The sequence below is a fragment of the Microtus ochrogaster genome, chromosome 16, assembly GCF_000317375.1.
Source record: "Microtus ochrogaster isolate Prairie Vole_2 chromosome 16, MicOch1.0, whole genome shotgun sequence".
Lineage (NCBI taxonomy): Eukaryota > Metazoa > Chordata > Mammalia > Rodentia > Cricetidae > Microtus > Microtus ochrogaster.
Window position 1 is genome coordinate 20148082 of NC_022018.1, and position 14853 is coordinate 20162934.

At 40.2% G+C, this 14853-nt stretch overlaps 1 protein-coding gene across 1 annotated transcript in view; it reads right to left on the reverse strand.

The window, feature by feature from the left end:
- Positions 1 to 14853, reverse strand: part of Armc4 (armadillo repeat containing 4) — a 162113-nt gene that overhangs the window by 101593 nt on the left and 45667 nt on the right. Inside the window, exons 12-14 of the mRNA XM_005354824.3 lie at positions 5392 to 5538; positions 4816 to 5025; positions 181 to 423 (exon numbers count right to left, since the gene is read on the reverse strand). Of these exons, the coding sequence (XP_005354881.1) occupies positions 181 to 423; positions 4816 to 5025; positions 5392 to 5538 (600 nt within the window). The remainder of the gene's footprint in view (positions 1 to 180; positions 424 to 4815; positions 5026 to 5391; positions 5539 to 14853) is intronic.

The window sequence follows — 14853 nt, forward strand, 5'->3', positions numbered from 1 at the left end:
TGCATGTGCACCCACATACATGTTCCCACACAACTGCATGTGCACCCACATACATGTTCCCACACAACTGCAAGCACACATGCACACACTCACAACCCTGTGTTCATACATGGAAAGCAAACAAGGAAGAAAAGGATGGTGGGAAGAGGGCAAACAGATAAGGCAGAATGGCTTGGGCACCTCTGATGCGCATTCTTGCAAGGTCCCCACCACTGGAATGAGCATGTCTTCATGAGAAGTCTTCAGTAGCCGAGCCAACAAGGGGATGCCCCCAGCTTTACGAATGGCTTCTTTGTTTGAGTGACTCTTACTGCAGCTCCAGAGTGCCAGGGCCCCACAGCGAGCCACTTCTACATCTCTGGTTTCGTACAGGCTTGGTTGAGTCGGTTCTGTTGAATTCTGTCCACAGTCCAACAGGGCAACCTGCACGAATAGATGTATATAACACACACAGTCACCTTTTCTATTCTTTATTATTTGAGTGTGTTTAAATGTGTGTGTATGTACATGTGTGCACACATATGGATATGTACATACAAGCACATGTGCAGGTCAATGTACAACTTGTAGGAACCAGTTTTTTGCTTCCATAATGTGGAGCTCAGGTTGATAGGTTTGGCAGCAAGTGCCTTGACTCACTGAGACATCCCACCAGACCAAACACAGAAGTTTTAAAAATAAAAGTGAATCTATCATTCAGGTTGCTACTAAGATTAACTGTCAAAAGTAAAACTATTTTAGATATGCTTAGATTAAACTACAGACAGTGGAAACAAAGGAAGGAAACATTCCATACCACTGTGCTCTGGATCTGGGGACTCATATTTTCTTCCTTTGAGAAAATACTCTCCAAGATATTATTTTCTTAGTAAAGGTCTAGTATTTATAATAAGATTATTTATAAATCAGGCATAGTGGTGTAGACCTACTTATGATCTCAGCATTCAGGAGTCAGATGCAGGACTATGACTATAAGATCAATCTGGGTTAATAAGTTTGAGGCTGGCCTAGACTGTAGGGCAAAACCCCTTTACATGCAAAAAACTAATAATACTATTATAACCCATATTATCGCTGCCAGTATTTTAGAAACCCAAGCTCTCCAAAGCCGTAAGACTGAAAAGCAAGTCAGATGGTTTATCACTCTTAATACCATGGGGGAGGGCACAGCTTTGCATGTATGTTAATGGAACCCATTAAACTAAATTGCCAGTGTCCTTCTTTTTTCTTTGTAATGACCAAAGTCACCAAAGCCATTAAGAGGAAACAATTTACTAAAGGAACACAGCAGTAGGTCAGGATGCCCTGTGGAGGAATTAAAGCCAGGCTTCCCCAGATGAGGGTACCTGTCATTCTTTGGGCTCACAGCCTTTATCTGGGAAGGTAGAAATCACTGTTTACACATCTACTCTTTCTTCTTCCACTGTTGGCCAAACCTCATGACTATTCACCAAGCAGCCACAATCACCCAGACCAAATTTAGAACAGGATACCCACTCCTAAGCAGGGTCTCAATCTCAATTCCAAATTCTTCATTTATTTAGCTAGTTCTCAAAGAGCAACGGAGTACAGGTAGGGGAAGGCAAGGAATATGGCCATTGCTTTCACCTGTGACATACAAGAAGGGAATCACACACAGAAAAAGAATTCTAAGACGGTGGCACAAGGCAGAGAGCCCTGCAATGTCTTGTCTGTAGTAGTTATTCTCATTATCCCTCTAAAGTCCAAACCACTTAGTTCCCCCTAACTCTTTGGATAAGGCCCCTCAGTGAGAAGCACACCCTTCGTCTTCACCTCACCACTTCAGCCATCTTGCCATGGATCTGGCCACATTAAACCAATAGCAACTTTGAAAACTTCTCTATCAAACTTGGCCTCATCTTCCTGAAATGTCCTTCGTGGCATGTCTGTTTAGCAAACACCCTCCACAAGTTCTCAAGCATCATCTCCCTCCAGCCTTTCCTGACATTCTCCCTTTTAGGACTGACTGCTCAACCCGCTTTTATTTCTCCACCATTCCCAAAACTGGCTGGCTTCAGCTAAACACCTAACATGCACACAGTGCTTTAGATACTGTGTTCTCCTTATTTGATGCTTACCACTACACAATTGTTGTATATTCCAAGTCAGAGATGTGCATTTATTTCTGTTTGTACCCTACACACACCACCACATTCTCAACCCACTCACTCCAACTCAGTCATCCAGTACTGACCAAATTTCTATTCCTAATTTGGCTACTATTTGAAATCACATTAAAATGAGAGTCATTATCTTATTGGATTAGTGCCATTGGATAAATACTAGGTTCCCAAATGTGATGTGAGACTCAAAAGCCCATATTTTGTATTTATTTTTTCATTCTTATAAGTGATAAAAGTCATTTCAATGGAGACCTATACCATGTATTTTGAACTCAGTAATTATTGCATTTCTTGGAACATTTAAATATGAAAAACAACTGCATGTGCACCCATATTGCATTTCTTGGAACATTTAAATATGAAAAATGTGTGTATGTTTGATGTGTGCATAGTGTGTTTGAGTATGTATACATGTGGGTTTGTGTGTGTGCTCATCTGTAAGTGAAAGCATGAATATGACATAATGCATTTGTGGAGGTCAGAGGACAAGGTCAGAGACAGACACCTCCTGTGTCAGTCCTCACTCCCATCTTATTCGAGGTAAGGTTTCTTGTTTACTGCAGTGTCTGCCATCTAGCTGGTCTGAAAGCTTTTGGGGATTCTCCTCTCTCCACATTCAATCTCACCATGAGAGTACTAGGATTATAGACGCACACTGCCATGTCCAGCTTTACATAGGTGCTGAGATCTGAGCGGTTAGAACATCCTTAATTATGATAAAAAATTAACAAGGGAGAGCTGAAAGAACTGTACAGAAATTACACAGCTAACATCCACAGACCCCAAACCTCTTGTCTCTGTCAATGCTCAAGCCATATGTTTACCTACCTTCACAGTCTTAAAACTATCTCACTTCTGAAGCAATTATACTTTATAGTACTCCATTGATTACAGATGAAAACACTGAGCCTCTTTTTAGTAGATATCTGAACACACTTCACTTCTCACTTTATGTTTTTTAATTTTGGACAGGAGATTCAGCTCAGTAGGAAAGCATTTGTATGGGGTCCTAATAGTAAACACTAGAACCATAAAATAACACACACACATATTGAAATAGGAATCATCCAACAGATATGCACCAACCTTTATGTGTAGTTTATATGGTACAGCTCCAAATAGTGTGGAAGATGGTAAGATGGGTAAGACACATCCTTGTTAAAGTGTAGCAGTAAACATGTCCAGTAAAACAAAAGCCAGGGTAGACACAGCACCAGCATTTCTATACTACATTTACTTTTAAAGCTCTTAATTATGTTTAATTTCTTCTCCTTTCTCTCTCCTCTCTCCTCTCTCCTCTCTCTCTCTCTCTCTCTCCTCTCTCTCTCCTCTCTCCTCTCGCTCTCTCTCCTCTCTCTCTCTCTCTCCTCTCCTCTCTCTCTCTCCTCTCTCTCTCCTCTCTCTCTCCTCTCTCCTCTGTCTCTCTCTCTCTCTCTCTCTCTCTCTCTCTCTCTCTCTCTCCTCTCCTCTCTCTCTCTCCTCTCTCCTCTCTCTCTCTCTCCTCTCTCTCTCTCTCCTCTCTCCCCTCTCCTCTCTCTCTCTCTCTCTCTCTCTCTCTCTCTCTCTCTCTCTCTCTCTCTCTGTGTACATTCATGTCAGAAGATGATACGTGAGAGTTCATGCACCCCTTTCATCATATGGGGTTCCAGGATTAAACCCAGGTTTTCAGGTTGGTGACAGGCAGGCACTCCTATCCACTTAGCTATCACTCTTTCCCAATGTTTATTTTTCTAAAGTCTTTGCTGACAAGATAAGAGTTTATGCCTTTTCTTTTGATGGTAGTTACTAAAATAATCATTTTTCACAATGATTAAAGTAAGTCTTATATGCAGAAGAAAAATTGACAAATCCAAGAGGAAATTCATGTTTTTTCTTTGTTTCTACAGCTTTCCTCTGAAAACTCAGCAGTCACTCAGAGACACCTCTGTGCCCAGCTCTTTGTGTGTATTTCTAATTGTATGTATAGATTTATATGTGGTGAACAGTTCTTTAAAATTTGTTATCAATTTATTTGATCCTGTTATGATTTTATATAATATTAATTAACATATAGCTTCTCCTTTTGTTGTTGCTAATTTTCCAAAACACAATGCTGTTGCTGAATACAGTTGCTTTTCAGAAGCACATAGATAACTTTCACTGGATAAAAACTATACATAACCAGGCTGCTTTCAGTTGTTTCTAACAAACAATGCAGTTTGACTGTCATGGAGGAAAGTCCTGATATCAGAAGCTGGGGCTACCAAACCTATTTCCTACCACGAGCCTTGTCACTTCTTCCTCTTCTTCTCCCCTGTCCTCTGCCCTCTTTTCTCCCCACCCCACTTCTACAGATGCCACATCTCTCTATCACCCTAAAAATTAAGCCCAGGGCCTCACAGAGAGTAGGCATCTCTCTGTCACTGAGCTACAGTACTACTTTGGTAGTTCCACCTCCTTATTATCTCAGTGGATCCTGTTAGATGACAATATTTTTTAAATTCTCTATTTGAAAATCAAGGCTGAGCATTCTTTTATGGCTCTTGCTAATGTAATTATGTGGACATCGTTCTTAAAGTCGTGTGCCAAAAAATAAAAAAGACTCTCAGGTTACACATAATGGTGTCCAGAGCATACGATATGGCTGTGTAGGTGTCTGTTAGAATGTGAAGATGTTAATGGTGGTACTCACCAGCTTGGTGATGCCTCCATGCTGTCTTACTGCCCGTCGGGCTCTCTTGAACTTGGCCACATTTGCAATTGTCTCAGCTGCCAAACATTTGAGACTCTTGTGTGGAGAATCGAGTATATTAACCATAATTGGTAAGCCCCCAAGGTCAACAATATTACGTCTGATTTGAGGATTATGACTGATTTCCTTCAGGATTTTTAATGAACCAATCTATGTGGGGGAAAGAACGTGACAGATGAACGAGGCTTTAATATATACCCAAGTACTTCTTTTTAAAAAGTCTAAGCTAACCTAAAAGTCCTCCTCAATGAAGGTTTGTAAGAAAAACTTTCCATCCCTGGAGGTCACACACATCCTCTACATTTTCCTTTATTTACATAAACAGACATTTCTCCTCTCAGAAACACAAGCAGATAGAAGAAATATAAAGAAGAAAATGAGAACAAGAAAATGCAGTTACAGATCATCAACAATCATAGTACATTACAAATGAAAGCAAAAGATGTGCTAGCCATCCAGAGCTTCCAAGAGAGCTGTGAAGGACCCAGGGCTCTTGGCCATCATGAAAGTCCTTACCTTGCATTTGACTTCATCTGTATCAAGTAGATTTATTAAGACTTCAAGTCCTCCAACATCTCTAATTGCCAGCTGACAGGTCTCTTGAGCTAAATTGAAATCCCTCATGGAACACAAAGCAATCACTGTTGCTGTCTGATTTCCCCCCTAGGAAGATGCAACACCATGTAATAGTTAAATAAAGCCACATTCCCATACAGACAAATCTACAAGCTAGGAAATGTGTCTCCCCCACCACAGCACATAAAATTTTTAAAGGTTCTCTGAGTGGGTTATAATTTGTTAAATGAATTATGGTGAGCCAAAGCATGGGAACGCCTTACAGAGAATCGTGAAATGTTACTCCAGTTAAGTGCCAACATTTACAGTGGGGCTCCTTGAAACAGCTATGGCACTGCGTGATAGCAGGCATTAAAGAGAGTCCATGGGGCACACCTTAGAAGAGCCCCTAGAGGATGGAAGTGTTGTGTTGAGGTAGTAAATGCCCTCACCCCAGTTTGGGATTAGTGCACTGGGAAACACAATCTACATCTGAACATTTCTCTTACAAAGATTACTCTACCAGTTAGCTTTCGGAAGAAGAGCAAGCCTGGAGGTTAATAATTTCATCAGTCAGTCTCCATAAAAATCCCAAAGAATATGGTGTTCCTGGGAAGAAAGGAGTATGCACAGAAAGGGCCTAGAAACCCTTGCCCAATACAGCTCTTCATGGGCATCAAAACAATTGTAATAAACCAGTGTGCTGACTAGTTTTTGTCAAGTTTATACAAACTAAGGTCATCTGGGAAGCAAAAACATCAATTGAGAAAAATACCTCTATTAGACTGGCCTATAGGCAAGTCTACAGGGTGTTCTTGATTAATGATTGATGATGATTCATGTGAAAGGGCTCAGTGTGTGGTATCTTCCCTGGGTAAATAATCCTGGGTTGTATAAGAAAGCAGGTTGAGCAAGTCATAAACAAGCCAGTAAGTAGTATTCTTCCATGGCCTCTAATTCAGTTTCTGCCTCCAGGTTCCTGCTTTAGGTTTCTGCCTTGACTTCCCATCATGGTGGACACTAAGCTGTAATAAACCCTTTCCTCCCAGAGATGCTTTTCATCATGGTAGTTATCACAGCAATCGAAAACCAACTAGAGCAACAAGTGAGCATGTTTTCATCAGACTTGATGGGAGTGTTGTGAGAATCCTGTTCATAACCAGTGAGAAGCAGGGATCATAGCTGGCCTTGTCATGGGCCTCAGATGCCATCTGAGAAAATTGCATCTTGGAGAGCCTCCAATGAAGTCACTCAGTTTCAGAAGAGTCATCTATTGTTACAGAGTTGCTTGCTCACCTGTGGGGAAAACACTCACACTCTTTGAAGTCACACAAGTCTTTTATGTTGACTTTCAGTGTGAACACAGAGGAAAAAAATTATTTTTCCTTCATTTGTGTACATGGAACAGTCTAGAACAGACACACAAAGGAGAGGGAAACTGTTGTAAATGGGGGTGCGGCCTCCTTGTTCCATCCTGCCCGGCTAGCGTACACCCGAAATAACCACACGGAGATCGTATTAATTAAACACTGCCTGGCCCATTAGTTTTAGCCTCTTATTGGCTAACTCTCACATCTTGATTCAACCCATTTTTAATAATCTGCATATCACCACGTGACTGTGGCTTACCGGGAGAGATTCAGCATGTCTGACCTGGCAGCTTTATGGCGGGCAGCTCTCTGCCTGCCTCTGCTTTCTTCCTCCCAGAATTCTGTTCTGTCTTTCCCACCTACCCACCTACCTGAGTTTGCCCTATCAACTAGGCCAAGGCAGTCTCTTTATTTAACCAATGAAAGTAACACATAGACAGAAGACCCTTCCTACACCAGGAAACCACATGGAATGCAGCAGAACAGCAGGACATAGATTAGGTGCATCTAGGGCTGTGTGGAATCAGAAATTGGTTCTATAAGACCTGAGGTGTTCAACACAAAGAAGGACCCAGACCTGCATCCTGAGCAGAGAAACATCAAGACTTGTCATAGGTGGAGGGCAGCGACAAACTGCCCTTCTTCAGAATCAAAAATATAACACCTGAGAAATTAATGAGGCAATGAGGATCTTTCCTCCATGAGGGGTTTAATACCAGTGTGGGGTGGATTAGTTAACATGAGTATAACCTTTCTCAATGGATGCCTTTCACCCCATGGGCACAGCAAGCAGGCCATTCCCAGATACCAGTGCCTGATACTGGATGACTTCCTAGCTTCCAAAATGGTGAGAGATAAATGTCTTTAATAAATCCTGATATTGTGTCAAAGCTTCAGAAAGCAGACCATCAGATGTAGAAAATAGAGACTATGAACAGTACAGATTCACATTAAAACATGCATTTATGATACATTTGTATTTTCTACTTATCCATATTGTAGCATATAAATATTAAAACTAACATTTAAAGATGCAATTTTATGTAATGGAAAATACATAAAGGCTTCACAGAAATGGCAAACAGCAAGCTGCCTCCTTCAGGCCACACACATGCATGTACACAGTTCCTCAGTGTGAAGTTAAAACAATTTATTGCTTTTAAGACAAGAAACTAAGAGGGGTTTATTTAAAGGTTTAATCAAAGGCTGAGGGGAAGAATGTTTAGATTTTTGCTTGTTTGTCCTAAGAAAATGCCCTGTGCTTCTAAAAAGTGTAGAGGTGGTGCTGGCCACATTTCCCCTCTTGAGGTAATCCAAACTACCCTTGTATAAAAAGGAAGTTTAGCATTACAAGAGCAGTTCAGCACCTACATGTAAAGTCTGTTGTTGTATAGCTTTGCTCTCTTGCTCCTGACTGGCAAGAAGAAGGTAGGCACCATTTACCCACAGCCGGCTTTAAGGTGTGAAATGGTAAATCCTCCCCTCCTTATTAACTCCACTGTTTGAGGGCAGGATACTCTACTGCTTTCTGTTTCCCATCTAGAAAACAAGGGCAGAAAAGCAATCAGTAATCACAAAGAGGAGTGAGTATGAGTATCATCCAGTCCTTTGGCTGGTAAAGGAAGCAGAATAATACAAAAAAGGGTGAAGGCAGGAAAGGAAGGAATTCCTCGGACATGGCTGTGTTTTCATCGTTAATGGCATCAGGATGTCCCACCAGCAATCTGAACACGCCTAACAAGGGGTGTTTGGGAATTCAAACCAAGGACTGCAGGTAAGATGAACTTGGTCGTGGCTGAGGAAGACAAGGTGACACAGGAGAGTATCTAGTCGCTGTCACAGCCCCCTCTCACCCCAGGATATCTCCAAGGATCCAGAATGCTCTGTAGGGACATTCTTGGTTCTGGATCTGCTTCTCTTTTGTTTGGTAGGGTTTGGGTTTGTCGTTGGCTCAGTCTCTGTCCCGTCTAGGGTCGTCTCTACTCTCAAGTGCTATGGTACTCACACACTCGCAGCAGCTTATGTGGCTTTAAAATTCATTATTTATAACAAGCACCCAAAAGGTGTGATCATACATTCTTCTCAATTATCTATTTCTAGACCAATGTCAGAATCAAAGAAAAGGTTCAAATTTATTGATATGAAGTTAGAGCCTTATAGAAAAAATTCTGTAAATCAACTTTTTCTGAAAATCTGGAAACATATTCATAGGTTTGAGGGATTTTTTTAAGAACAGTTTTACATTAGGAAAAGTTAGTTTTTCCACATTTCAGGATTTCCTTCGACTCTTGTCACTGACCACACTCCCAAAAGGATTATAAATCTTTCAGAATGAATACCAGTAGACGGGAGCCAAAACATCTAACAGTCATTGCCATTCCTTTAAATACCAGATTTGTAAAGAATCCTGAGGGCCCCTTCTGCTTTGTCTAGACCCATAAACATCTAGCCAAGCAGAAGCTGCACACCTTTGTCTACCTTTACATAATTAGTTGCCAATACTTAATTTTCACATTTTGTCACACACTTGCATCTGTAGAGTTTTAAAAGCTGGAGAAAACATAGAAAAATATATTTTACTAGCTTCTGAAGGGGATTCAGAAATGTATCCCATAAACTTTTCCATTCTGAAATGAATGCACTTCTTTTGCTGTTTGACTTCCGGCCCTGTGCCTCCTCACACATCTCCAGCCTCCATCATCTGTAATTCATCTTTCTTTTTTCAGCCAGGAGGTGTTTGTCCACTGTTACATCAGCTTACAACATACAGAGCTAAAATAAATGCTCCCGTTGCTCCTCTCCTTCTCTCTCCCCTCCTTAACCTCTTTGCTTTTCTTTACATAATTTTATTATGAATATTATTTTTATTTGTTTGGGTGTGGATTGTCATGGACTACTCATACTAACCATAGACTCTAGCTATAATTTCAACCCATGTTTTGGCTGAACAAATTTAAATATCTACCCTGGTCATGGGAACTGCTAAGCAAGTCATTCTGGTTTTTTACATGCATGAAAGAAATTTTTTAAATTGCTTTTATTTCTTTACAGTGAGCAAACTGTTTGCTTACAGTAAAAACTTGAGTGAATTAGTACTTTATATAACATTTTTTGGATGTGTGTGGATGTTCACTTGTGTGTAGGTGCCTGTGTTTGTATCCATGTGGAGGCCAGAAGCTCTCTCCATCTTACATATATTGGAGCACAGTCTCACACTTGATTTTGCCAGTTCACATACTCTGGCTCACTAGCTTGCTGTGGGGCTCTGCCTCCCATATACTGGGAATATAGGCAGGTCCCTAAGCTCATCTGGCATTTACAGGAGTGTTATGGAGCCCATCTCCTGGCCTCCTGCATGCACAGCAAGGGCTTTACTTCCACTGAGCCATCACCCAGCTCAAAATTTCTTTTTGAAAAGCAAAATGAATAAAGCTATTTTTCTAAACAATAAGATCTTTGAAATCAGAAATAGTATACTATTCACAGTACAGTGTAAGACCTCTTCTCACTCTCTATGAGGAAAAATACATGCTGTGATAAATAATGCTTTTGAGCTGCTTCAAATTATTTTGTATCTTTTTGTTAGCATGCTCACTATTTGCCCAATCTGATTATAATAAGCACTAGATACAAGTAAACAAAAGCAGACTTAATCCTGGCATTCCTGGAATTTAGGGGGTTAATGGAAGAGAAAGCGTTTTAATTTTTAAATTAAAACATAAATGAAAAATAAACCTTATTATAAAAGTCTTCAAGTAAAAAGTAATATTGGAGTGTCTATAAATCTTAAAGAAATTGTATGCAGTTAGAAGAAATAAAATTTTTGTCTGGAAAGTACCCAGAGACATGGGCAACACAGATGAATCTAGCCCATCATCACGTGAAAGAAGCATGCCTAAACTGAAATCTGTGTAAAGTAGGAATTCACTGGTAGCAGAGGAAGGGGCATGGTATATGTTCAGAAGCCCTGGGTGGTGTGTAGCAAGACCTAGTTAAGAGCTCTTACAATCAACGTGAACTAATAAACCTAAGTAATGATGTGGGACACAATGAGCCAAGAACCCAAGCGAGCAACCATAGTTCTTGTTCACGGGCCAAGCTGAAGGCTTTAATCTTTAATATTTGAGACAGTGTCTCCCTCTGCAACCCTGGCTGGTCTTCAATTTCTGACTCTTGTGCATCTACTTCCTTAATAGCGGGATTATGGTGTGTGCTACCATACCCAGATGGATTTTAATCTTTATTTCAAGATTGGCCAGGATGAGCCAATGACATCTCTAAAAGATTGCCCCAGCTGCAGGAGTTCCCAGCTGGAAGCGCTAAAAGTGGACGTGCAGAAACATTTGGCTTATTGACAATTTTCTGAGAGAAGAGGGAGCCTAGAGTGGGAGGCTGGGGTGATTCATCGTGTGCCACAAGGGCACTTTGGAAATGAAAGTTTGTTGAATTCTCCTTTGCTCGGAAAAAAAACTCCAGAGACAATAGAGATGCAGCATCTTCATGGGGACATATGGTCAGGGACCCCTTGACCCAGTGATGCAGCAAGGACCACAGAGGCATAATCCCAGCCAGACACGGCTCTTGTACCATTCCCCACAACCTGCAATCAAGAAACAGAGGGATGCCTGGTAAGGAAGCCACACAGCCATTACCACACATTCAGCTGGCCTTTGATTTTCTCAGTATTTTCCCTCCAAACACTCAGAAACCAAGAGAAGTGAACCCCTTCCAGTGTCTGCCCATTAATGATGACAGAGGGCCCAGTGCCCGCAGAGCTTGGAGAGTCTGCCAGGATCAGAAATGGCTAAAGGTATTCAAGTGACTGGCATATGACCAAGCGAGTCAAAGCAGTAAAAATCCATTGCTTGGCCTTCTGTTTATTTGCAAATCTATTTTATACTGATGAGTCAGCACTCATAAACCTAAGACTCAACAGAACACCAAGGAAAAAGAGAAAATAATGTTTATTTTTTTAAAAAAAAGTGTGTGTGTGTGTGTGTGTGTTTAATGAAAATTAGAATCAAGCTATCACTACAGAAACTTACAAAATTTTTGACTTAAATTGGATAGGCATCAATACAAGGATTCTATATGCATTTCTTTAAAATAGCTAGGGACATTTGTGGAAATTGACAGCTTACTGGAGCATTTTAATGACTACAGTGTGGAAAAATTGTAGCTAATGTAATTGCCTTCCTAAAAAGTTACAAGAGAATGAGCTCAATAATTACAATATTTAATGAAATAATTCAGTAAAGAAGTTATGCACAAGGATAACATTTAAAATAAATGACTTTGAATATATATCCTCAGAAAAATTAACAAAATTGGGCAGTATAAAAAATTCCCATATTGGTATTAATAACAAGAAGTCTATAAATAAATAGAAATGGGCCTTCTCAAACTTTAGGGTACACATATTCTTCCCTTTTGAAAATAACTTTATTGGCTCTGGGGAGAGTAAAGTGCTTTTTTCATAAGCACATGGACCTGAATTTGGAAACCCAGAACCCACAGGAAAAACATGTGTGGATCCTTTAACCCCAGCACTGGGACTAGGGGGAGAAAATGGAACCTTGGAGCTCATTGATAAGTAAGCCTGTTGAAATCAGTGAGCTTTATGGTCAAAGAGAGACCCTGTCACAAAAATTAATGTGGGGTGCAATTAAGGAAGACAGAGTTGTTGACTTCTGACCTTACACACCTGCACAAACTATGTGTATACACCCATATGAACACATCTATATAATAATACACTCACAAACATAAAACTTTATTGGGATAAATTGATATACAAACATTTGTAATATATATAATTTGATGATTTATGTGGGTATCAGGGTTGGGTTCCAGGAATCCCATTTTGAATCCTCATACTTGTGAAACAAACATCCACTGATTGATCTCCCTAGCCCAAACCTCTTGAATTATTTAAGTGCGAGCATATCGTGCAAATTCCCATTACTTCTTTTTAAGACAGAGTATCTCAGTTTTGATTTCTGTTGCTGTTATAAGCTACCCTGGTGTAAGCAATGTAAAGGATAAAAGTCTTAAGTTCACCATTTTCCATGGGTACAGTCTATCAAGTTGGCAGATTGACGCACTGGTCCCATCACACCCACATTTGGGAGACTAAGAGAAAAGAACAAATGTTCTAACCTCACGGTCACCTTTTATATAGTCCAGGGTCCCAGTCTAGAGAATAAAGTCACCAACACTGAGTCTTCCCTGCTTCACTTTACCTATTCAAAATAATCCTCCACTGGCAAGCCCAGAGAGGCCTGTCTCCCTGGTGAGTTCACTTCTCATTAAGTTGACCATTGAGGCTAACCGCCACATGGGGTCTGGGTTTATAGTCAAGGTTGGCCCTTTGAACTTCTTATATAACACAGGCCTATAGGCAAGGCAACAAGACTAGAAGAATTCTGGGAAGAGGAAAGGCTAAGTCTGCAGACACCAAACAGATGCAGAGGAAGTAAGATGAGAATGCCTCACTGATGAAAGGTATCGAGACAAGAATTATAGATTAATTTAAGTTGTAAGAGCTAGTTAATAATAAGACTGAGGTAATAGGTATATAATTGTTATATGCTTCTGTGTGTTTCTTTGGGACTGAATGACTGTGGGAGCATGTGGGACAGAAATTCCATCTACATAGGCTGACCTTGGATGCCTCAGTCTCATACTACTGGGATTATAGGTGTGTATCATTATACCTGACTTAAATGTATTCACATCTTATTCAAGTGAAAATTTCCACACATTAGACAAGTCCACATTAGAGCTATCAAGAATTTGTATTCTCTGCTCATTCCTGTAGTACCTTTCAAAGACTCTCTCCCATAGAAGTAGAGCATGTATCGAGGATGCATCCAGATTTTGCAGTATGACTAGAGTAAAAATTAGATGTTGCCACTAAGAGAACTGTTAAACAAATTAATGTTTACCTATAATGAAACTTTATATGATAATTAAAAGGACCAAACCAAAGCACAATATTAAATATAAAAAGAACAATGTAAGCTGGACATGGTCTTTTGCACCTATAATGTCAGCATTCAAGTGACTGAGGCAGGAGCATTGCCATTAGTTCACAGACAGCCCATACTAAATATTGAGTTTCAGGTCATCATGGACTAGTGAGTAAGATCTTGTCTCAAAAAGCAAACATAAGGGTATGGCTTTATTGTATAAATTATGAAATATCTGTAAAAAAGTCTTCATTCACTCAACTTGGATTTTCACAGTGAAAATGCTAACTAGTTTACCGTTTCTATAATTTTTAAGAGCTTAAACCAAAGAGGGACTATATAAGTTACATATGCTGCTGTTCTGTACATTGAAGAAATATTGGCAGGCCACAGCAGACAGTCACACCCACCCAGAGAGCAAGGCTGGGAAAGGAGCCACAGCCTTGACAGCCTTGCTAGCACAAATCTCAAAAGCTAGTGGACCAAGAAGGGCTATGAGGCTCCCATTTTCCTGCAAACACACAGTGTCTACTAATGATTATGACAGATCTGTCTACATGCAGTTGTAAAGTACATGAGCTAGGCTAAATTGGGCACCACTCACTCCTGTTTAGTTTTTCATATAAAAGCATCTGTAACATGAAGTCATATTTTTAAAAACAAAAGGCAAAGTGGTCCTTCACATTATACAAACTGGGAACCAGCCAGAGCAAATTTTCTCCAATCAAACAATTTTTGGAGAAAGCACATTTTGGGGGAACAAATATGGTACAACAGACACATCAGGGGTGGATTTCCTCAAAAATCTATTACATGCTCAGGTCATACAACACAAATATCTTATGAATAACTAAATGACTAGCTCACACTAACTGCTCATGAAGCACAAAGGATGAATGAGGAAATGAGTTAAAGCCCAGGAATTTCCCCAAGATTTCTTTTCCCACTTGGGGAGAAAGAGTGCTGGAGATGGAAATCAAAGCCTTGAATATTCTAAGTGCAAGTACTAACACTTGCAGGAATTTTACTCTGTGTGTGTGTTGTGTGTGTGTGTGTGTGTGTGTGTGTGTGAGAGAGAGAGA